This window comes from Eleutherodactylus coqui, chromosome 1, assembly GCF_035609145.1.
Source record: "Eleutherodactylus coqui strain aEleCoq1 chromosome 1, aEleCoq1.hap1, whole genome shotgun sequence".
Classification (NCBI taxonomy): Eukaryota; Metazoa; Chordata; class Amphibia; order Anura; family Eleutherodactylidae; genus Eleutherodactylus; species Eleutherodactylus coqui.
Window position 1 is genome coordinate 330,734,398 of NC_089837.1, and position 24,642 is coordinate 330,759,039.

Genomic DNA, 24,642 nt, shown 5'->3' on the forward strand with positions numbered 1-24,642 from the left:
TTACCACTTAGGTTATGTGCTTTTAGATTTATATTGTATAAATAATTAAAGTGATTTTTTCAGTCTGATAAAGTGATGGCATATTGCTAGGATATCCCATTACTTCATAATCGGAGGGGTCTGATCTGTTGGTTCCCACGTATCTTGAGAATGATGGGGACACAGTGCTGGTGTAGTGCTGCATCACTTTCACAGTTTTTTCCTATACAGTGGTCCCCCAGCTACCCACTGTGCAAGAGAACTAGCCCTATGTCCCCTTAATTCTCAGGATCCATGGGGATCACAGAGATTAGACCCCCACCAATCATAAATTGATGGCGTAACCTAGCAATAGAATTAACCTTTTAAAGATGGTCTAATATTAATAATGATGATGCTAAAAATAACCATTTAATTGAATAAGAAAAGATAAAATAAGTTAAAAAAAATCTACACTCAGAAAAATTATATTATAGATTTTTAAATTTTTGTTCAATTTATTTAGTTAGGTTAAAGGGGTTGTGTCATTAAAAAAGAAAGTCTATACTTACCTATTCCTCCCACGTCAGTCTACTTACCAGATCTTCACCTCCCCTATCTTCTCCTGTCTCCTGCAGTCGAAGGGGAAGGGTCACTTCACCTTCAGCTGCCTAATTCTTCTCCTTCCCGTGAGGTTATGTACATTGGCTGTCAGTCTTCTTCCTGCAAGCCAATGTACATTATGTCACAGTTTACAGGCCAGCATGGGGAGTACCGGTCTACTTCAGAGACTGCTCATGCGAGCTGTCCCAAAAATAGATCAGAATTCCGTCCTAGGCAGTGAACTCCACAGCACAGGGACCAGACCTTAACTGACCTGGCCGGAAGGAATGTGAGGAACACAACCTTTAAAATAAGCCGTAAGGAGTGAGGTGAGATGACCCGGGACACTGCAGAAGCTCAGCCAGGAGAAGATGTGGTAAGGAGACTGATGGGGGAGGAATCTAAAAAATTTTTAAGGACAAAACCCCTTTAATCATAAAAAAATCTGAAATGTATTCCTTTCGGAATTACTTCTTAAACGTTTGAAGTTGAATAGACAAACTCTAGTATTTTTACAGTTGGCAGCTGATACCAGACATGCTGATGTGTATTAGTATGCACCTTTTGCAAAATGTAGAGTAGCAATGCAAGATGTATAGTAAACAAAAGTAATTTGGCATGTTACTAGCTCAATAATCAACAGTAAAAAATGTTCATTAGGACATCCGAGCTCCCTGATGAATAACTATGTTTTTTTTAACTGAGTTGTACTTCTTGTTTGTATATTTTAGTCTCTACTGTTTTGCTTTAAAGTAATTAGAATGTGTTTCCATTTAAATGCATTAACTAAGGCTATGTTCACATCTGGAATTTCATTTTCCTGCTCCATTATGGGAGCAGGAAAGGGGAATCCCCTGGCCAAACGGATCCGTCTTATGATGGAACCAAATGGCACCAAAGGTATCCGTTGACTATGATGGAGTCCGTTCAGTTTCTGTTCAGCTGTCCGGTGAAAATGTCTTTTATGCAGGACTTTCTTGTCAGACAATTCAAACCGGATGTGTAACAGAACCTGTGAACAGAGATTCCTAACACAGATGTCAACATAGCTTTGCACATTGCACTATAAAACTTTGGTGTCCATGCTTATTTTCAAATGGCAGTTCAATATTTTTAAACACTAAAACTGCCTTGTCACATTACATAAATGTTGATTCTAATGGGTATCATTAGGTGTTGGGTTTAATCTGCGGATAGGCGATAAAAGTCAATTCTGGGTCTACCCCTTTAAAGCGACCGTCCAGGCCTGGAAAGACAAGGATGGCCATACTGTTTCTCTGACTATTTCATGCACACTGTGTATATTATGCATTGGTTGTTTAAGACCGTTCATTCTGCTATGACTGCTCATTGTGGACAGCAATGGTTAATCAAATCAGGTGTAGTGTCTTAGACTAATGATGCAAACTAATGCCCAGTGTGTATCCAGCAGTCAGAGAAGCTAATGTGGCTATCTTTGTCTCTCCAGGCGCGGAGGATCGCTTTACCTATAAAGTTGTGTTTTAAATAAAACTGTGCACTGATTGTTGATTAACATACAGTATCCCCATTCTATACAGTGTTAAATCTGATAGCTGAATGTTGTATGTTTCTTAGAGTATTAATATGAAAGGTGGCTGAAAGTTACATTTAAAGTGGCAAGATTCCATATGATGTACATGATGTTAATGTTTTTGATTTTATTACGGGGTACAGTTGTTACTTTAGTTTCGATATAATTTCATGCTTGTGACTTGGAAATGCAAAACAAAGTATGACAAAGTAGATTATGATAATGTTAAAAACCTTTTGTCTCTTTCAATCATTGTTTTTTTTATAACTTCTTTTATTTTCTGTTTCTCTATTTTTTATGTTACACTTCTGATTCACGCTTTCTCTTCTGGTATGCTAAAATATGTATCTTCACAGTTTCACACGTTTAGCCTTTTTCTTTCTTCTACCTACCCACTGACTTATTAGATATGCTTAGCTGTCTTCTTTTACCGAAACTTTAAAGCTGAATGGGTAGAGTCCACACAGTACTTTTTTTTTTTCCGTCATTCTAAGAAACTAGGTCTTACATACTTAAAACTGCATGCTTTCTTAGTGTATGTAGACAAGTGTAACTTAGATTAATTTATTTCTATTTTTTTAATCTCATCTGTGTTTTTCTTTAGCCTCTCATTTGAAAAGCGGTAATACTTTGACTTTATTTTAGGGAGCAGTGGTCTCATTAGTGTATTTTCACTCATTTCTTCATTTTCTTTCCCATAACAGAAGTGCAATTTTCCTTTTTTTTTCCTGTGATGTTTTAGAGTTTTGTTTTTGTGTGTCTGTCATTGTGGGCATTTTAGTAGTTCTGGAGATTTTTTTTTTCTTATAACTATACATATTTCTATTTTTGTAGCTAATTTAAAAGGGAAGATAACTGATTATTTTAGTTATGTGTTTTCAGATAGTCCTGTAGATAAAGATGGATGAACTGTTTTATGGATTTGTAGTGTGGCGTACACACATTTCCAACTTAGATAGCAAAATAACAAAATATGTGTGTCAGTAAAATTATATAGGTTATAATTATAATAATTACCTTTGGTGACAATTCGGTAGACTTAGCCTCTGAATTCATTTTAGTCCTCCTATATTAACATTTTCAGGTTATATAGCTAATACACAGTTTATAGGTATATTATATGTTGCCTATATCTTGTCACAGGCCATACAATTGATTTAAAATTGGGATTTTATAATTTGGTAGCTATTTCTGATTTTCCAACTAAAATCTGTTTAAAGACAAGCATGTATCTAACCTCCAAGACCATATTATTAGGATGATATGGTTTATCTGATTTGGAGGGAGAATTGTGCAGAGAATTTAGATGTTTATTTTTTGAGGAAAACTGCACACTTCAACGCAAAGGAGTTTAATCTAATGACTGATAATTTGTATTTCAGTATGGTAAATATATGTCAGAAGGGAGATGAAACCTTTCATTCAGGACATCTTATCCCGTGTTGATATTAAATATACCATTAAAGGACACAAGTACAGTTTGTCAGATAAAAACAGAAAAGTATTGAACAATAATACTATAATATGAAGGACTAAGTTCTAGTATTATTGGAGCCCTCACAGAGAAATCTATTTCTAGTGTAACCTAACTATGTACAGGACACTGTATGGAGTCAAATTCATTGAATCCAGCATTAATGGAACCTGACAACTGCTGGATTATTAGATTCTGTTATTATAGTAATGGTATAGAAATTATATTCAATTCTAAAAAAACTTTTGAAAGATAACCCAAAAATCAAGTGACAATACATTATACTATTATCACTGTTTTATATTCAGATGAGCTTTAAGGGGTTTTCTGACATGAGACAAAATGCTGCAATTTCAGAAATAGTATCTGGAAAGAAAGTGGTGCTATTACTGCAAAAAAAATGCAAAGAAAAGAAAGAACATTTTATCTAGTAATCTCAAACAAGCCCTTTAATATCAGGCCAGTCTTCTGCCATTTGTTTTGCAGGACGATGCTGAAGTTGGGGAATTTTATTGGTCTTGTTTGATGTACATTTTACTAGAGCAGCAGCAAGTCATTCAACACAAGGGACTAGTTGACTTCCCTTTTAAATATGAATTCAAGTTTCCATTTCATACTGGTTGGCTTTCACTTCTGCTACTTTCTCTTTCACTTTCTTGACTTTCCTCTGAAGGCCTCCAGATTGGTGGGGGGTCCTTGAGTTGTTACATATTTGTTTTGCTGCTGACACCGCATGCACATAATGTTTAATGAAACAAAAAAAGTGTCATACCTGTTTCTTTTCACCTCCTCTTCCCTCCCTTAAAATGGCTTTAAAATTGAATACCAAATTTAAAGATGGTGTAGTACATTAGCTGATGTATTTGATTGGAAGAAGAAATCTAATTCTAGTGAAGGGATGTGAAACACGTTACTAAAAGAGTCATTGTCTTTTTCCTCCATTCTGCACTCCAAATGTGGAGATTATTCTTTTCTGTTATTGTTCCATTCCTGTCTCTGACAATTAAAGAAGGTAGGTATTTGTCTACCTCTGCACGTTCACATCTGAAGATGAGCCTGTTGAAGCACAATAGCTTATTTCAATGTTAATGTTTGATTTCATTCAATTATTTTACATTATTTCAGTTCAATATCTAGTGTATAATTCATTAAAGCATTTGAGAAAATCAATCTTAGATTTATATATATAGACGACCTTGCTTTGGCTACCAGGATAACGGTATGATGATGATGCTTTAGCCAGTATATACTGTCTTTTTCTTCTAGTAGGATTTAATACCATATTCGGGTTATCTTACTGTATCCTGACAAATTACCAGAGCTTTCAAAGTCCCCTACTGTGGGTGATCAAAAGTCCAGCGGGTCACTATGTTTTGTTTCAAATCCTGGCATGGAACCAATGACTTTACGAACAGTAGGAGTGCACAGAGCACTATATTTATACACCATGGTTTTCATGTTTTCTTTTTGTTGTTGGTGAGATTTACTATTCTTATGGTAGAACTATCTGAACTTGTTGTGGTCCTGAAAACCTTGAGGAATATCTAGGCAGATAGTGAGAGTAGCACATTTGTTTTCTTTTTTGGTGGATTGGTGATTATTATTTTAAGAGTTAAATAAATGTAAAGAGAAAATATGCCTAATAATCTATAATCAATTATATATACATAACATTGTTTCCATTGATGTTGGGTGTAATAGTAGTGAACTATTTTTGTACTTTATGGTTTCTACCTGCTCTTGCATGAACTGCAATTCCTGAATGAGATTTTTAGTTTCAATAATTGTATTGGGTTATCGGAAGATCCGGGAAAGCTAAAGAGATGCAATTAGATAGAAAACTATAGAAATAAAGGGTGACAGAAGGTAATTCTTCAGAGAGAGGATTGATAACCACTAATCACTGCTATATATGGAGAAGATAAGGCAGCCCTGGCATATCAAGATGTGTAAAGCATAGAGTCCAAGTCTTGAGAAATGACTCCATCTTATCTCCCCACATAGCAGATCGTATTTCAAAAACCATCATTCTGAAACCCTTGCCGAAACTGCATGTATTTTGGCAACCCTACATATAAGTTGTACTATGCTTAATAGGGTCTTTAGATGCGAGCATTTTTCATAAATTTCATAGAAATTACTAGAAGACCAAGTTGAATCGACTTCCCACAGCCCATGACCGCACACAGGGGAGTACATATATGCAGCTATGCACGCAAAAGACACTAAAGTGCACTGTAAAAGCACAGTGCCTCCGATGAAAGACAGATCTTTGTTGTCACATTGTCAGTATAGCTAGAGAGTCAGCAACAGAAAATGGAAATGTATCAAAACTGTCTAACAATATAACAGGCCCCGTTGCCCAATACAACCAATCAGCTTCATTTCTAAAACTACTCTGTAAAATGACAGCTGCACTCTGGTAGCTATGGCCAACAATGTGTTTTCAGTTACTAAGCTTTGATATATTTCTCTTTTTTCTCCTGTGAATTCATTAGTTCCACCAACAATTTGCAGGGCTAACACTTTTACACTTGTGCCGTACAATATCCTGTTATACAGTCGCTTACATAGTGGCATCGAAGAGACATCAGTCTTTGTCCTCTCTGGAGCTCACAATCTAACTTATCTTTCTTAGATACACATTAGGGCCAATTTCTTAAAAAGCCAATAAATGTTTCAGTAAGTTCTTTAAGTACAAGAGAAATCCAGTGAGAAAACTCAATGCTCTTTTGGATTTTAATCCAGGAGCTCAGTGCTGTGAGGCAACCAGGCTAATCACTGAGCCATGGTGTTGGCTTAGTCATCCTTTTTTAACCCCTGTATAGTCACATTGAAATTGGAAAAAGCCTCCCAAAAATGTTACTTTTTTACCGTAGAACTCAGTTGTCTTAATGTATTTTATACCCGTTGGTGACATAACTAATTCTAGCCTAGAGAAACAGTAAATCATTTTCCATTTGTGTCCCACCAGTCAAAACTTTTATTTTTTCATTAGTGTAGCTCAGTGTTTCCCAAACTCCAGTTCTCAGGACCCCAACAGGTCATGTTTTCAGGATATTCTATAGTAAGACCACCTGTGGCAATGTCTGAGGCACTGACCATAATTACATCACCTGTGCAATACTAAGGAAATCCAGAAAACATGACCTGTTGGTGGTCCCTGAGGACTGGAGTTGGAAAACACTAGTGTGGCTGGATGACACTTGTATTTTGCAGGACAAGTTCTAGTTTTTACAGGAAACCATTTCAGTTACCTATAAGGCATTGAACAACTTTTAGTAATTTTTCTTGCTGAAAGACAATGGTAAAAAAACAAAACAAATTTCACCATTGGTTTTGGAGGTAGATTTTTACAGTATTCACCATGTGGTATAAATATTATGTTAACTTTGTTCTGTGGGTCATTATAATTATAAATACACCAAATTTATTTATATTTTATTATGTTTTACTACTTTTGCACAATCTAAACACGTTTTTGTTTTACAAAAATGCCACGTTCCAAGACCAGAGCAGTTTTATTTGTCTGTAGTCTGTATGAAGACTTGTTTTTTGTTTATTTTTTGCGGGATGTCTTTATTGGTACCATTTTGGGGTAAAAATTACCTTTTGAATACTTTTCATTCATGTTTTGGGGAAGCGAGATCCTTTTTTTTATTTACCATGCAGGATAAATAATGTAATATTTTGTAATATGGGTTGTTATGAGTGTGACGATACTAATTATGTGTAGTTTTTTTTTGTTTCTTTTATTATTCTAATAATTAAAGCATTGTGTAAGGGGAAAGAACTTTTAAAAAATGTTTTTCTGTAAAGCATTTGGATGCCACTGTCAGCAATGACTGTGACATCGGCTGGGTTAAACTTCATAGGGGAGTGACTGGATAAGCACATGCTCATCTCTTCTGTCCTTTTCTGGGGGAAAAGATCCTCATATGTGACAGAGATCAAATCTGTTCTCTGATTGATGAAGGGGTGGGGGTTGTTAACATGAAGGTCTCTATCACCTTTCTCTGGGACAGACAGGAGAATCACAGATAGGTCTTTGCTCCTGCTGGTCCAGCTGCCACAACCTAGGCATGGCAGCTGCAAATTCCGTATTCTGAACTCCACTTCAAATGGCTGTATCTCTGTTTCTATAAGTGCTGTGAACATGCTTTTGGTGAACCGGAGCTACAGCTGTTAGAAGTGGAATGAATACTTCAGTTTCAAAATATAAAGAGTAGGTTCACCTTAGGGCATATTGGCATGCAGTAGATTTCTTGTGAGAATTTCCGAAACTGTCCCATTTACCTGAATTGGTCTTGCAGACATCCATGCTCATCCTGCAGAAACAACTCATTTTGGACATACAGATTTTCAGTAACAGAAATTTCTCCAACAAATCAGCTGCATGTGAATATACCCTTTAGTGTACTGAAACTTATATAGCATTAGGACATTTTAGAAATAACTCCCTAAGGCTTCTTGCATTTTACTAAACTAAGGCTCCGCGTAACCTCCAAGATGTACAGAGCTGTAGTATAGCACCTATAGAAATATACCATATGGAGGCGCACAGAGTTTTTTCTGTAACGTGCAGCATTGGACACTGTATTGCAGAAGTATACTTTCATATTATGGTATGCATGTAGGCATCACCTGATGGCTCACATAATATGGAGCAGCAGGGACTTTACCTGCCTTCACACTGATTTTATGCACACAGCTCTGTATTGTGTATGTCATTTTGTACAGACTTATTAATACAGTCAATTTCTGTACAGCATGATAATTTACATAATACAGACGCCGAGCATTAAAAATATTCCCTTTGCCTGGAAATTGATCATCAGGCTTTCTGTTGCCATTCACTTACTTATGGGCTTTAAAAAGGGACACAGGATATGTGCTTTCGTAAAACATAGAATAGCTGGTGTGCTGAAATGTACTTCCTATGCTGAATATGTATTCCCTGTGTTATATCTTAGGCATTTTCTTAATTTTCAGATTTACAGGTTCACCAACAATGAACCTAAAATGCATTTGGCAATGAAATGGAGTACTTAATGTGTCTCAGTTCATATCACCTTCTTCCTAACTAGTTTAAAATAATGGCTTAAAGAGCCCTTGTCATGTACTCTGATCGGCAGAGCCAGCTGCATACCTTTATACCTCTTCTTTTCTTTGTACACCCCCATTCCCCCAGCACTAACCTCAGTTAGATACAGCTTCTTTCGCTTTGAATGTATCAAGTGGACAGTCTCCTCTGTTTTCTTTCAATGGGTGACATCATGTTTCCTTGGCCCAGTGATGTCATCCTTTGACAGTGAGCAGAAGAAACTGCCCACTTGATATATTCAAAGTGCCAGGAGTTGCATTTAATAGAGTTAGGTGCAGGGGAATAGGTGTAGGTATGCAATAAAAAGAAGAAACGCTATAAAATCATCAGGTTTGCAGCTGATCATTGGACTTGGCAGGTCCTCTTTAAAATGGGTTATCTGGTTAAGAAGTCTCATTTTAACATATGGGTATTAAGGGATGAATCTATTATCAATAGGAGAGATTAGTTGTAAATAGTATTTCTCATTCTGAAGGGTCCAGCTCCTTTATTACATAGACAACCCATTAATTTCAAGAGGCACTTCAGGGGAATTGAAGCCTTTTTTTGGATAGCCCAACAAATTACAGCTAAGTGATGGGAGTTCTAGTCAGCTTATCATTAAAGAAACCTTCTAAAATACAGAGATTGTTCAAAGTAGACAACCACTTTAAACAATAGGACGGTTTTGACCACCTGGACAATATTTCAAAATTTTAATTGTATTTTTCATTTGTTTTACTTTTCATCTAGTTTTTACCTAAATTACACTTGTGATTATATGGCATATAGTAGAAGTAACTAAATGTTGTAAGAGGTATTGCATTTTTCTTAGAAAGTCACCAGACAGTACTATTTATCATATAAGTACCATATATTTGAGATTATACCAGTCATTGTTGCAGCAAAGTAAACAAAGGAAATGTACATAATTACATAATCTAATGAAATGGTAGATGATAGTGGGTAGACTAGTGTTAAAAATGCAGAAGATGAAGCATACAGAGTCTTTTAGAGCCTTGAAATATACATATGCATTTGCAAAGTTGAGTATCAATGTAACCAGAGATATGTATACCTGTAATAAAACTCAGTAAGCATACAATTTTTAAATGATGTGGATAGGGGACAAGGCTAAGGTGTAGCTAGACTTTCCTTCACTCTGGGTAATGCTCCAGTTTGGTCCCCCCTACAAGAAAAATAAATAAATAAATAAGTCTTCAATCACAGATCTAAGGGAAAAGCAGTTCAGAGGCAAAATTCAATAAAACCCAATCCATAGAACACTCAGCAGATAAACCGCTGAGTTGGACACCAAACTGAGGGTTCGTTCACATCTGCGCTAAGGGTGTCTGATTTCCTATTTCATTATAGGAGCAGGAAGACGGCACCCAGTAGCCAAATGGAACCATCTTATGAAGAAACTGAATGGCCTCAAATGGACCGCATTCACTATAATTCGGTCTGTTCGCTTTCTGTTTGACCTTCCCAGCATTTTGCAGGATAAAATAGGGCAGTATGCAGCACTATTCTGTTCGGTAATTTAACAGAATCCAGCTATGGAGGTTCTAAATGGAACATCTGATGCTGATTTGAACAGATCCTGATATAAAGGGTTCCAAGAACGGTATGTAAGCTTATGGCTAGGTTCACACGGGGCGGATTTGCAGCGAAAATTCCCTGCGGAATTTCGCTGTGGCAAGTCTGCCTGCGGCCGCTAATTCCAGGATTAGCCAGCCATGTGGATGAGAATTTGCTGAATTCTCTACTACACGGGGCGGCAAATCCATTGCGGCAAAGCCAGGCGGAAATGGCGTTGCGGCGTGGATTTGGAATATGCAGCATATCATTTTTTTGTTTTTTACGCTGCAGCCTCACTCCTCTTTATGGGTAAAGAAAGCCGCAGTGAATTGTCGGCGGCCGAACCGTTTCAAAACCTGTTGCGAAATGCCACGGGTTTTAAAGCTGTGCTTTTCCAGCGCTTTTTCCGGTATGCCCGCGTTTTTTTGGTGCAGCCAAACCGTGGGAATTCCATTGGAAATCCGTCCCGTGTGAACCCAGCCTAAGAGGGTAATACCCTCGCCCTGAATACGGAAACTCACTGTTATCACATGTCCTAATACAAAGTAAAGAGTCCGGGTGCAGTCTCAACTCTAACCTGCAGACTAGGAATGAACTACTGGGTGAAGAATATTTGGATTTTCATGTGACTGTGACAATGACGTGATCACTGGTCCTTATACACAGCCTGAAGAGTAACTCTGATATATCTAACTATTAGACAATGTTAGTAAATCTGCCCTATTGTGTAGGTTTTTACTATGATGAGCACATAGAGAGTTTCAAATGGATAATATAGGAATAGTCAGCCATTGCCATATTTGCAGTTTTCTTTGTACCAAAATGTATTTACGTGGCTTTTGAGTGTCCTTGCAAACTAGCTATTACCAGAGGATATTCATTAAAATGTAGGTGACCTTTCATAAAATTTTTAGGTTCAAGAATTTCTATTGAAAACAGGAAGAGCCTGTCAGAGAACGGTATACAAAACCATTACATATTAATTATACAATAGGGAAGAATAGCATAAACAAGAATTGTGAATGATGAAAATAAATAGACAACCCAACCAACAAACACACACAGGAGGAAGGGGTGTGAGAAGCCAAGAAATGAAAAGTAAGAAAAAGGGAGAGGGAGGAAAGCCTGCTATTAACAAGAGCTAAACCATTCCACAGAGGAAGGGGACTGCTTATACATGCCAAACCTGCCACAGACATACCTGTCGCCAGTGTCTGAATCTGCCGCAGTGAGCGCCTACATACGATGCAATTCCTCAAATGTTTTCAACCACTCTCTGCTTGGAGAAGGGTTGGGTGATCTCCAGTGCCAGGGTATACCTAGGCATGTAGCCTCAAGAAAAAAAAATTGAAAACCCTTTTTCAGGTGTGAGATCTTTCTCGGAATCATGGACAACAGTATTATTTCTAATGTCCAGTGGAATCTAACAACTTATTGTATAGTCAGTTAATAAACTCCCAAAAAGGTGGAATTTTGGAACACTTCCACCAAATATAAGCCATGCTACCTTCCCCACATTTCCAGCACAGCGGGGAATACTCCGGAATAATGCAGTGGAGAGCCAGAGCAGTAAGGTACCACCGAGTAAGTATTTTAAAATTATTCTCTTGCATGTTACAACATATGTGGGATTTTTGTACCAGAGAAAAGGCTCTCTCCCATTCCTCACAGCAGAATTATCACAGCATTTTCACTTCTTACATATGGCAGAGAAGAAATAGGACCTCTTGATCCCAGAGGCAACCCATAGAGAAAAGACACAGGATGACAGAGAGAGGAGAATGACACACTTAAAGATTCAAAGGCAGTAAGGCCCCTAGAGAGAAGATGAAAGAGGCCTAGGTTTCATAAAACTTTTGACATGTCATAGTAACATGTTAGAAGTTTTGATCAGTGGGGCTCTGGGTACTGAGACCTCCACTGATCACTAAAGTGAAGCCAAGCTTGGCTGAGCATTGTGCTCCTTTGGCTATGATCAGCTCTCCTTGTTTTCATCTAACCATGCTGAGCTGCGAAGAGTTGTTCACATACGAAGGAGCACAACACTTGGCTGAGCACTTATCCCTCCTCATTTCAGTGATTTGTGGGGGTCTGAGCACCTGAACCATCACCAAACGAAACTTCTAAGATGTTACTATTACATATCCAACCTTTCATAAATGGGCAGTTATTCTTTAACCCATTTATGACCCAGGGCGTACATTTACATGTTGGTCATATGGAGTTTGTATGGAGCCAGGATAGGGAAACAATTCTTCTTCATAAATGGTGGGTGTCAGCTGTCTTTGTCAAAGACAGCTGACACTTGTCTACCACAGCTGTGCTCAGCATGGACGATGATCACGGCTGTTAACCCTTGAAATGTTGCTCTCAATACTGACAGTGGCATTTAAATATTCCCATTTATAGGATGGCTAGGTGCCATTCAGTTGCCATTGCAGCCTGAGGCCTTCTGAAGGCTGAGCAGGGCTGCCATGACTGACTGCCTGTCAGATTGCAGTGCAATGCAATACTATGCTATTGCATTATACTGTATGAGTGATCAAAGTTCGAGGTGCAAGTTCAAGTTCCCTATGGGGACTAAAAAATTCTTAGAAAAAATTAAAAGTAATTTAAAAAAAACAAACGTTTCCTATATTTGTAATGAAAAAAAAATCAAAACAACAAAAAAACATATTTGGTATGCCTGCATCCATAAATGTCCAATCTATTAATGTAACATATTATTTATTCCACACAGTGAACGTTGTCAGAAAAAAAGATACACAACACTAGAATTGCACTTTTTTGGTAACTTTGCCTTGAAGAAAAAATGCAATAAAAAGTAAATCAAAAATTCGCTCCAAAACGGTACCAATAGAAACTACAGGATGTCCCGCAAAATGCGAGCCCTCACATAACTGTAAGGCTGCATCCGCATGGGCTACAAAATCTCGCTACAAAACATGGCTCATGTGAAAGAACCCATTGGAAACCATGGGCTTCACATTGTAGCGATGATTTTATAGCAAGATTTTGAAGCCCATGCGGATGCAGCCTACAGATGGAAAAAAAATAGATGTTTTATTTTTTTAAAGTAATGCAGGGAAAAAAAGATATAAATTTGGCACGTCATAATTGTACTGACCCATAGAATACAGTTGTCATTTCATTTTTGCTGTAGTGTATACTCTGTAAAAGTAAGACCCCACAAAGATGGCGGAGTTATGCTTTTTTCCCAATTTACTACCCTTTTAAAGGTTTTTCAGTAGATTATATGGTGCATTGAAAAATATAAGTTGTTCTGCAAAAAACAAGCCCTCAGACAGCCATGTCGATGGATAAATAAGAGTTATGAGTTTTTGAAAGTGAGAAGGAAAAATCAAAAATCATAAAAAATGGTCATTAACGGGTTAAAGAGGATCACCTACTAAAACAATGTACTACTATAATGCAGGGATAGGTGAAGAGACACGGATTTCGTTGATGTATTTGTTCTATGAACTCACTTTCACTGCTCTCTAGTAGATGCCCCCACACACATTAGAGTTTAGTCATGGGATGGACTGATTCTGATTCTGGACGATGGGACTAGATGATTCTCTAATGTGTATGGTGTCCCAACTTTTCCCCAGCAGATGGTGTTGGTTAAAAGAAGGATCATTTTATTCCGAGGGAGATAAGCCTGAGCTGTCTGGCTATGGCTTTCCACCTTATACATATGACCGTTAAACTGAGCAGAATGTTCATATGTATGGAGGAGCCAGTGGAAACAGCTGTCAAATAAACGATCATTCGCCTAACAGATGTTTAAGGTCCATGCCAAGAACAGTCCATGCTTTGTATTGTAATGAATTCCCCAGACTTCTAAGCTCTGACAAACAGTACAGCAAGACTCCTAGATGCCTCATTAGCATACAGAGCATGGCTTACTGCATGGGAGTTAAAGTGGGTTCAGAGATAATAAATACATCAATGGAATCTGTATCATCCTCATCCTTAAAGGGGTGTTTCTATCTGGGAAAACATACCAGTAGTTGCTTTTGGAATAATGCTAGAAATTATGTGGCTGGGAGAACAGATACTGTTTCCAAAACTCTCATGGTAGTCAATAGTGCAATCTACACTATTTACATAACTTCCAGTTTATAGAAACAGTATCACCTGCTGTTCTGTTCTGTTCATATAACTCCCATTGACTTCTATGGACAGTATATGAAGCTTGCTCGGCTGTTTCTATCTTCCTGACCACCCCAGGCCACAGCATACAGCCAGGCTAGTGGTGGCGAGAGCCCAAACTCAAGATAGGTGTGAGTTCCAGAGGTGAGACCCACACCTATCAGACTTTAATGGCATATGCTGCCAAAAAAAGGCCCAGATGGAAATGCTCTATTAACTGTTTACCTCTGCCTGCCGTAACATGAATACAGAACCAAGCCCATTTCATAAAGGCAGCACCAGAACCAAGCTCAGTACAGAAATATAGCCCCAGAACTGAGCTCATGACTTAACACAAGAGCAAAGTTCAGTATATAGATACAGCCCAGAACTGAGCTCATACCATAAATACGGTTCTAGAACCAAGCTCATAACATAAATACAGCACCAGAATCAAGCTTGTAACATAAATGCAGCACGATATCCAAGTTCATAACATAAATATGGTTCCAGAACCAAGCTCACAACAAATTAAAGAAAATTATGCTGGACAAGGAAATTATACATATGCCGAACACGAACAGCACTCAATGTGATCTGTTGGGTTTCCATCATGATGTTCAGCATATTACTGGACAAAACAGCACTTTATGCTGCACAATTTTTTTGGGTAATAGACCGCTCACCAACAGCACCCGATGGACATCACTGATGATAATAGGGTCGGTCAAGTTTCTGTCATGTTGTCTGTCATATTATGGAAAAAATAACGCTGCATGTCCCCCTACTTTTTCCATTATTCTGGATGGAATCTGTGACAGAGGCTCTTAACGTAATTCCCAATGCAGGTGTTAAAAAGACCTGAACTTGTATACATACAAAGAAAGATCTGGAACTTGGACTGCTCAGCTGCCCTTGTAGAGTTCGGAATTCATTCTACATGTTATTAAAAGGAGCCTGTCATGTCCGATAAGCACAATAAACTACGTTATGGTGCTTGTTGGATTGACAACATGAAATCCAGGGGGGGGGGTACTTTCTATACTTACCTGGCTCCATATCCCCTTGATGGCACCGCTGAAAATCAGCATGTTGTCTGTGAGCACAAAGTATTTCTTCAGTCAGTCCGCACGCACACTCAAGAGTCATATTCACAGACCAAGCGCCAATTTCCAGGGGTGACAGTGAGGGAATTGGCAGCCAGGTAAGAGTAAAAAGTACACTCCTGTACTCCACGTTCCTCGTCATATAAGCACCATAATTTAATTTATAGTGTCTATTGGACGTGTAAGACCTACAAGTGCAGCCCCCACCCCAACCTGAGGAAATAGGGCCCTGGGCATTTGCTACCCCCTAAATGCGGTCTAGTGCATGTTCTGGAAAAGCACCCACAATGCTTATCATACTGTAGCACTGTACTCACTGTTTAAGAAAAATGCTACACAGTACCACAGCAGTTCTTCATATCTGCAGTCAGCAAATGTACCAGGCAGTGAGATACATACGTGGCAACGTCAATGCCAACAATGGCAAGCATGGGAGCTTAGGTGCCTCTTATGTTTTGCGCCTCTAATGACAGTATTGTGTCCTGACTTGTGCTGTGCCTGCTGCCTTGTGATTGTCATCCCGAGTCCTGTGCAATGAGTTTATCAATGTCACAAAGTGGGATGACGGCAGATAAAAAAATCAGCAACCACAGAGCAAATCAGCACACATGGTGGCCCTATACCTTTACAGTGGACCAACCTGGTGGCCTCATGTTACCCTGCTCCCCAGCCTGCCCCTGGTGACAGATTCTTTGTAATATAAAAGCTTTCTCCTGTTGTGTAGATTTATAAGCTCTAACTGCATGTATTCTTACTGTTATGTAAAACAAATATCAATATTTTGGCTTTGGGTTTAAAGATAGGAATCAGATGAGGCATAAAATGTGTCTAAGACAAATAAAAATGATGTATAATTTTTAAAGCAATTTGCGCCGAATTTTGGTGTTTTTGCTGGCTAAATCTAACTCATTATTTGTGCAGTGGAGGTTCTAATTTGTATTTGTACTATATATTAGTGAAGGGATATATAAGAAGTAAGGTGTGCAAAAACTTTGTGTTAGTTTCTGGTATGGCAAGTTATACCCCCAATACACACTATACATTGTTTAGGAAAGCGTCCCAGGTTTGAGTGCTACTCTCTTTACCCACTGCAACCATTTATAGAAGGTGCCCAGGTTTGAAGAGGAGGATGTCAGATGTCCTCTGTAAGGAATTTGAAGGGGAGGGATGAGACAAAAAAAAATTAAAAAGTGAGAGGGCATGATGAAAAGAGAAGAGAAAATCAGGTGCAAAGTAAAGATTTTGCTATTACTGTTATTTTGACAGTAGTGAAGAGATATATTGATGAGCAGGTTTGGATGAGACTTTGTGTGTTAGCACATTATAAATTAAACATTAGGAATTGTATTATTTTGGTGAACATTTAAAAAAAAAGGTGAGTGGAGAAAGAATTATCAATATTCAAAGCTAAAGTATGGTTTCATATTTTAATAGGTTGCATGGTAGTAATATAGTTATCCAAACCACTCAAAATGTAGGCAAATACAGTGTTTCCCAAAAAATAGGACCCTGTCTTATATTAAGTTTTTGCCCCCCAAAGAGGCACAGTGTCTTTTTTTTGGGTGTGTCTTATAGTCACCTAGCAGATGTCTTCCGGGTCCCTCCCACTGAACTGCCGCGCTTGCTCCGGCAGGCTTCCGTGTAGTTCCCAACGCAGACAGAGCACGAGCACCGCTTTCGGCCAATCAAAGCCGGCACTCGATAAACTAATCACAGCCATTCAGTGATGTAATTCAATGAATGGCTGTGATTGGTTCATCGAGCAATGGCTCTGTTTATCTGAGGCGGCGCTCCTGAACCAATCAGAGCAATTGCTTGCTGGGAGTGGGGCACTCAAGACCTATTACCAGCAAGAGATGCTCCATTGGCGTTGAGGACTGCACAGAAGGCTGCAGGAGCACCGGAGGCCAGTGGGAGGGATCCGGACAGAACCTGCTAGGTGATTTTTTTTTCATGTACTGTAGCTAGGGTTTATTTTCAGATGTAGGGCTTAAATTTCAACTCTTACCCCCCCTCCCCGATAATCAGGGTAGGGGTTATTATTGGGGTAGGTCTTCTTTTCAGGGAAACACGGTATATCATCATAGACGGTATATATAACACATACTTTACATGTAAAGTCAAATTAGGGGTAGCAAGGCATTTTGTTCCACAAAAAGTGACACTTTAGGCAATCCATGTGTGTGTGGCAAAAAACTGCTCTTTCTCTGCCAATGACTTGGTTTAAAACCTGGAATAAGGCCTGGCTGCTGGAGTGGGGAGAAAGGGGTGGGCTCCCACACCATTTATCCAAAAAGTCCATGGCTCTAGTTGTCTAATTAGCTTAATTAGTAGTCAGATGCTCCTTAAATAAGATGTGGGCGGCTCATACAATGCTCGCATTTTGAGCAAGACCAGCATTGCCAGCATGTAGGAGTCATGATTGATGTCCTGGACAATCTGTGTTTTGAGGTGCTGGGTAATTGGTCTGGAGCCTGATAGGAAGAGATGCTATGATTGCTTTTCATAATGAGAAGAGAATAGAGCAGGCTAAGGCCAGTTTGCACGAAAACACTCTGTGCTGGGGTAAAGATCATTATGTGGCCACCATCCTATCCCAGAGATGGCGATCCTGTGCGTTAAGTATAGATGGAGCCATGCAACATATGTAGCAGATCATGCTTTTATATTATTATTGGACATAGTACTAGACTCTTTATAACCAACAGCTCCTTGCTTCAACAATATATTTCATGCTTTTAGTTCATTTTTATCTTTTGTGACATTATTCATGCAGATTATGGGGTGATGTGTCGGAACCGCTGCACAGTCGTTGTTTTTAGATGCAGAAAAGTATTCCTCTTGACGACATAACTGTAGAATAATATACATTACCCAAACGTGCACCAAAATGTTTAATGAGGAAAACAAGTCAGTATGAAATGTACAAGCTAACAATTTAACAATATAAAGCAAACTGTCATCTCAGAGAAATCTACTAGTTTTTGGATATAGCCAGTGCATAGAAGTACTATTTCAACTAAATCTAGAAGTATAGCTTGCAGTTAGCTATACAAACTATATCTTAGGCCCCATTCACACCAGTGTTAGGGCTCCGTTAGGGCTTTTCATTTCTCTGTTCCATTTTTTGAGCAGAGAAACTGAAGTAAAACAGTAAAAACAAATAAATACATTTTTTGCACCATTGTTTTTAATGATTTTTTTAAAACTTCTGTTCTGATAGGTTTCTGATTTGTAACTGAACAAATAGCGCAGTCTGATGTGCTATTTATTCAGTTTAAGGCTGGATTCAGATAAACGTATATCGGCTCGGTTTTCACGCCCAGCCGATATACGTCATCTCTCTCTGCAGGGGGGAGGCTGGAAGAGCCAGGAGCAGTGCTCTGAGCTACCGCCCCCTCTCTGCCTCCTCTCCGCCCCTCTGCACTATTTGCAATGAGGAGAGGCGGGATGGGGAGGGGCTAATTTTCGGAACTCAGCCCCGCCCTGTCCCGCCTCCTTTCATTGCAAATAGTGCAGAGGGGCGGAGAGGGGGTGGAGAGGAGGCAGCAAGGGGGTGGGAGCTCAGTTCCTGCTCCTGGCTCTTCCATCCTCCCCCCCTGTAGATGAGGACACCGTATATTGGCTCGGCGTCAAAACTGAGCCGATATATGGTCATCTGAATCCACCCTAAGGAATGGAATCCAAATGGCACAGAGGCAAACTGAAAGCTTTCCGGTTAATTTTTTTAAAACCTTTGAAATCAATGTGGAAAAAAATGGATCAGTTTCCTTGTTCCAAAAACAGAACAGAGAAGCGGAAGCCTAATGGAACCCTGACGCAAATGTGAATGGAGCCATAGATTTTCTATTTCCTTAGATACCAATTTTGATGTGCTACAATAGAATTGTATGGTAGCATTGTTTCCATTTTGTATATATATAATTTAGTAAAATGCAGTTGATCATTTACATTGACACATCGCACCCAAAAGCTACTTTATCAGTGCATTAAGCCATTGTTCAGTTCTGCTTACAATCTAATGATTTGGGCCTAAGCTACTTATGTTTGCTGCAGTACAGCAATTTGTTTAATAGAGCGCATGCTTGGCGGCATTATCTATGGGAATTAGACATCATAAGTATATTTAGATTTATTGGCAAGTCAAAATTAAATAGTGTTTTGGGCATAAAATACACTTTCCTATCAAATTATTGCCCAGACATGAAAACTACATTTTTTCTTGCCTTAATTTTTCCTCTATTTTTTATATTCTACACAATTTATTGTTCGCAACGTTTTTACAATTATAAGCTATTCAAGTTTTAGATATCAGTGTATGATCCAGCGCATGTTAGGTAATAACTACAAGACAGTACACAATGTAGGATCAAATTTAGTTGTACACAACTACGTTACTTAAAGTACTGAAAGGTCACTCAAACCTCATGATTGGCCTATACAACCACTTTGAAAATACAAGGCCAGGAAAGTGGGTTTGTGTGTTTTTTTTTTCTTTATTATTTTTTTTCTCTCTCTCTATCTCTCTTGCATTTTTGTGAATCTAATGATGCACTTATGTTGCCCCACTTTTCCCTTCTCTTCATACCTTACCTACTAAAGGAGGAAATGCCACTTTCTTGGTAAGTGGATGTTAACCAAGAGGGACTTAAAAAAAGATCACAGTGTGACAAAACTAAGAACATAGGGTGCTGATGAAAGCTCAACAGTACTCTGCCGGAAAAAAAGGAATTCAGACAAACTAAAATGAAAAAAAAAGACAATTTATTTATTTCCAGTAACATTTGTGAATTTAATTTAATTTTTATTTTTTAATTTTATTTTCAACTTTCCCTTGTTCCCTCCTCAAACTCTACTAGTTTTTGTGCCGTTTTGTCCAGATGTCTATCTCACTCCTCACTATTATAAATATTTTATTTTATTTTATCCTATCTTTTTGTTTCTCTAAAATCATTTTTATTCTACTTGACTTTACATTTCTTTCTTTTTATTTAAGTTATTTCTTTAGTTATTTATTTATGTTAGGTCTTAATCTTAGAATTCTCTCTTCCCCACCTGCTCTTTACAGTTTCTGTTATCAACTTTTTGTTGCGTTTTGCATGCAAAGTTGCATGAGCTGCATTGTTGGGGTCGGAAGGCTAAGCAGAAAGAATAGTCTCAGTGTAGAATCTCTGTGTTAACGTGCTGTATGCAACTGTGAGTTGACTTTTTTCAATTTTTTTGAACTCATGCTAAAGCATCTCTCTGTTTTTTCTGTTTCCTCCTTTTCTACTTTTTTTTCCTCCCCAGCGGTTGAATTCAGTATCTCCATCTTCGAAGACACATTCAAAAGTGGAGGCATCACCTAACCGTCACAAGGCTAATAACCGTAATGATATTAGGAGTCCAAGATCTATTTCATCAAGTAAAGGTGACCGATGTTCATCAGATGATAAACGAAGGCGCCACTCCAGGTCACCATCATCAGAGAGACACCATGGACGATCCAGAGGACGAACCAGAGTGCACAATGAGTCATCGGTGAACTCAGGAAGTCATACAGGCTATAGCAGTGATTCTGAAGGATCTGTATTTTCACAAACACCTGGAGTTGAAAAGACCCATGGTGCTTCAACAAAAAAGTAAGGCAATATTATTGGGATTTAATTAAAACAATCAGCTCAAATTAGATTTTTCTTGATGTTTAGGTACAATTTACACCTGCAGCTTGAAAAGCAACAGAGTGCTAACCATAATGTACGTATGTGCAAATTGCAATTCGTTTTACCTAAAAGTATTAATGAGTTCAATCAATATATATTATATCTCATAGGCCAATGGTCAAGCATCGTCATGGTAAACAAAATAGTTGTCCTGAGTCTACAGGGAAGCGTACTCGACAAAACTTTGATAGGAGGAAGAGTCCAGCTCGAAGCACTGGAAACAGAGGTAGTTCTTGGAGTTCTAGTTGTTCACCTTCCCGTTCAAGGTCACGAGACAAGAGATCAGCAAGAAGCAGATCTCGAACTCTTTCTCCAAAAAAGAATGTAAACAGGTAAAAATGATTCCATTATCATCTGCCAAATATATTTGTTATAGCAGCTTTTTGGTTTCATGTAGTGTTGAAGAATAGGGCTGGGTTCACACAGGGCGAACTTGCCGCAGAGGTTCTGCACGGAAATTCTGCCTGCATTTTTATCCCGAGTTAATACAGCAAAGTGGACGAGATTTACAAAAATCTCGTCAACACGCTGCAGGCGATTTGCCAAGCCATGCGGAAATTGACATGTGGCGCAGAAATCAAAGCCGCGGCATGTCAATTGTATCGCAGTTTCCGCGGCGGCCTCTCTCCTCTCTATGGGGAGAGCTGGCTGCAGCGGAATAAGCTGTTTGAAGACCTGCGCCAAATCCTGTGGGACTTCAAGCTGCAGAAATCTTGCAGAATTTCCGTGCGGTCCCGCTGCGGACATTCCACGAGATTTCCGTGGGATTTCTGTCCTTTGTGAACCCAGCCTAACAGATTTGTCTTACTCTATTTTTGAACTAAGAGAAATTAGCTTTTTTTAAACTGTGGTTCAAAGTTTAAAATTAAAGAAAATTTGTTTTTGTATGCAATATGTTTTACCTGAATTGACTGAACCAATAGATTTTAAAGGGGTATTCCAGTCTATTTTAACTGAGGACCTATCTCCTGGATAGATCATCAGTACTTGATGGATGGGGATCCACCGCTCAGGATTCCCATCAATCAGCTGATTGTCTGACCCACTACACTCTGCAGCAGGTCAGACATCATTATCATTAGTCAGAGGAGACAGTGGGAGCCCCTCTATACATCCTACTCAGGACAGGACATTACGTCCTGACCATGAGAGAAGCTAGAAGCAGTGCGGAGCTTCCATTGATTTCAATGTGAGTGAAGCTGGCGCTCTCCCTGCTTCCTCTGATCATTGATGACAATGTCCGGCCTGTTATAAACTGTAATGGGCCAGATCATCAGCTGATGGACATGGGGTCCTGACTGGTGAACCCTGTCTATCAATTACTGATGACCTATCCAGGAGATAGGTCATCAATTAAAAAAGACCAGATAACCCTTTTAATTTTCAATGATTTTACAAGATATCCAATATAAACACATCTTTACGTGACCGTAAAATACCGACTATTTTAGGACAAAAATATAAAGATGTTTTATTTTGTATTTGTAATCTAAACTTAACAAGTTAAAGTTAAGAATAACATTTTTACAGATTTCTAACCTCTCTGCTTAGATCTGGAACACCCAATATAATTGTGAACATAACAACTATAAATAATGGCCACTCTCTTGAGAAGACTTGAGAGCAGATGAAAAATGAACATATATTATACACTGCATTTTCTCCTGTGGTTTAAAGAACCCATGCACTGTTTAATCTATTTTATGGCAATGGCAGTAGCAAGTTATATAAAACTGCACTTCAAGTTACTGAAACATGTGCAATATGAACTAAACAGCATTATAAATTTACATAAAAAATGGGTGAAAACCAAACACCATAATGTAAATCTCTACATATGGTATAAACATGACCATATGTAAAATGGAAAAAATACAGCAATCAGCAATCACGTTTAACTATCTGCCTAATATTGTGTAGTTCCTCCTCATGTCACCAGAACTGCACTCACCTGTCGAGGCATGGGTTCCTGACGACCTCTGAATGTTCTTGTAGTAGTAGCAGATCCTTTAGGTTCCGTAAGTTGCGAATTGGGTCCTCTACGGATCAGACTTGTTTCTCCAGCACAAACAAAGGTACTTGATTGGATTGAGATCTGAGGAATTAGGAGGTGTAGTCACCACCCTACACACTGATCTGTTCTTGAACAATATTTGCAGTATGATAGGGTGCATTGTTCTGCTGAAAGAGGCCACTACCGATAGGGAATACAGTCAGTTACCATGAGGCTGTATACTTGCTCTGCAACAATCAGAGACATAGTTAGGGGTTTAGCACGAGAGGCAAAATATCCTAGGTGGGTCCCCAACCCAGGTAATGCATGTTTATAACTGCAAGGGCACATACTAAAGTTTGTTGATTAGAGAGATAAAATGTTACCACCATATAGTGAAAGTTACCAATTCTAAGCAATTCTAAATACTGTATAAGTGGTTACAGTACAGTAAAATCCAGTGATGTCCTCTCTGAATGTATTCATTCCCTTTCCCTGTATTTTCCATCCAGCCATGTCCTCACTCTGCAAAGTTTGCAACACAGACATTCTTGGCTCATCACTTTTCCAGCATCCCACTTACCCCTTTCCTGACCATAACAAACCCTCTATTGTATAGCTACATGGAATTCTGTGCCCGTTGCTACCCCATCTTAGCTGTACTTGTGCTTCAGAAATAATGTTGTCATAATTATCTCCTCCCAAAAAATATGGCCACACAAACAGTACCCCTGAAAATAATAATGGCAGATAGGTAGTGACTCTAAAAATAATAGTACCAAACAGTTAGTACCCAATATTGTGCCGCAAGTGGTAAAAGTGCTCAACACAGTAAGAGTGCCATCTTTTGTACCCCACAGGGTAATAGTGATCTTCTTAATGCCCTAAACAGTAAGGTCTTAGTCAGACGGGGCGTTTTTTCGCGCGATTTGCGCATGCGTCTGGCGATTTTTTAAAACCATTGCTTTGCAATGGTATCGGACACATGAGCGCTTTTTATGCGCTCGTCCGATAAATTATAGAACAGAAATCGCAGATCGCACCTATCTGCGATTCCTGTTCTCTTCTCTATATGCGCTCAATGGGGCCGGCGGCAGCAGCGCCGACCCCATTGAGAACATATAGAAGACAAATCATTCTTCTCTGCCACAGCTGTAACTGCTGTGGCAGAGAAGAACGATGTTTACCCATTGAATTCAATGGAGCCGGCAATACAGCCGGCTCCATTGAAAGCAATGGGCTGCCGGCGAGCGCAGGATGAATTGTCGGGAAGGGCTTAAATATATAAGCCCTTCCCTGCAATTCGTTCAGAAATGTGTAAAAATAAAAAATATATATATACTCGCCTTGTCCCGGCAGACAGAGTTCAGCGCGGCCGGCCTGCAGTGGGTGTGAAGGGGGTGTGAGTCAGACTCAGCGCTGAGCCAATCAGAGGCAGGTCTCACTCACACCC

The 24,642-nt window shown here is 38.9% G+C and overlaps 1 protein-coding gene across 1 annotated transcript in view; it reads left to right on the plus strand.

The window, feature by feature from the left end:
* Positions 1-24,642, plus strand: part of SRRM3 (serine/arginine repetitive matrix 3) — a 144,468-nt gene that overhangs the window by 103,064 nt on the left and 16,762 nt on the right. Inside the window, exons 9-10 of the mRNA XM_066575270.1 lie at positions 20,784-21,115; positions 21,307-21,528. Coding sequence (XP_066431367.1) covers positions 20,784-21,115; positions 21,307-21,528 — 554 coding nt within the window. The remainder of the gene's footprint in view (positions 1-20,783; positions 21,116-21,306; positions 21,529-24,642) is intronic.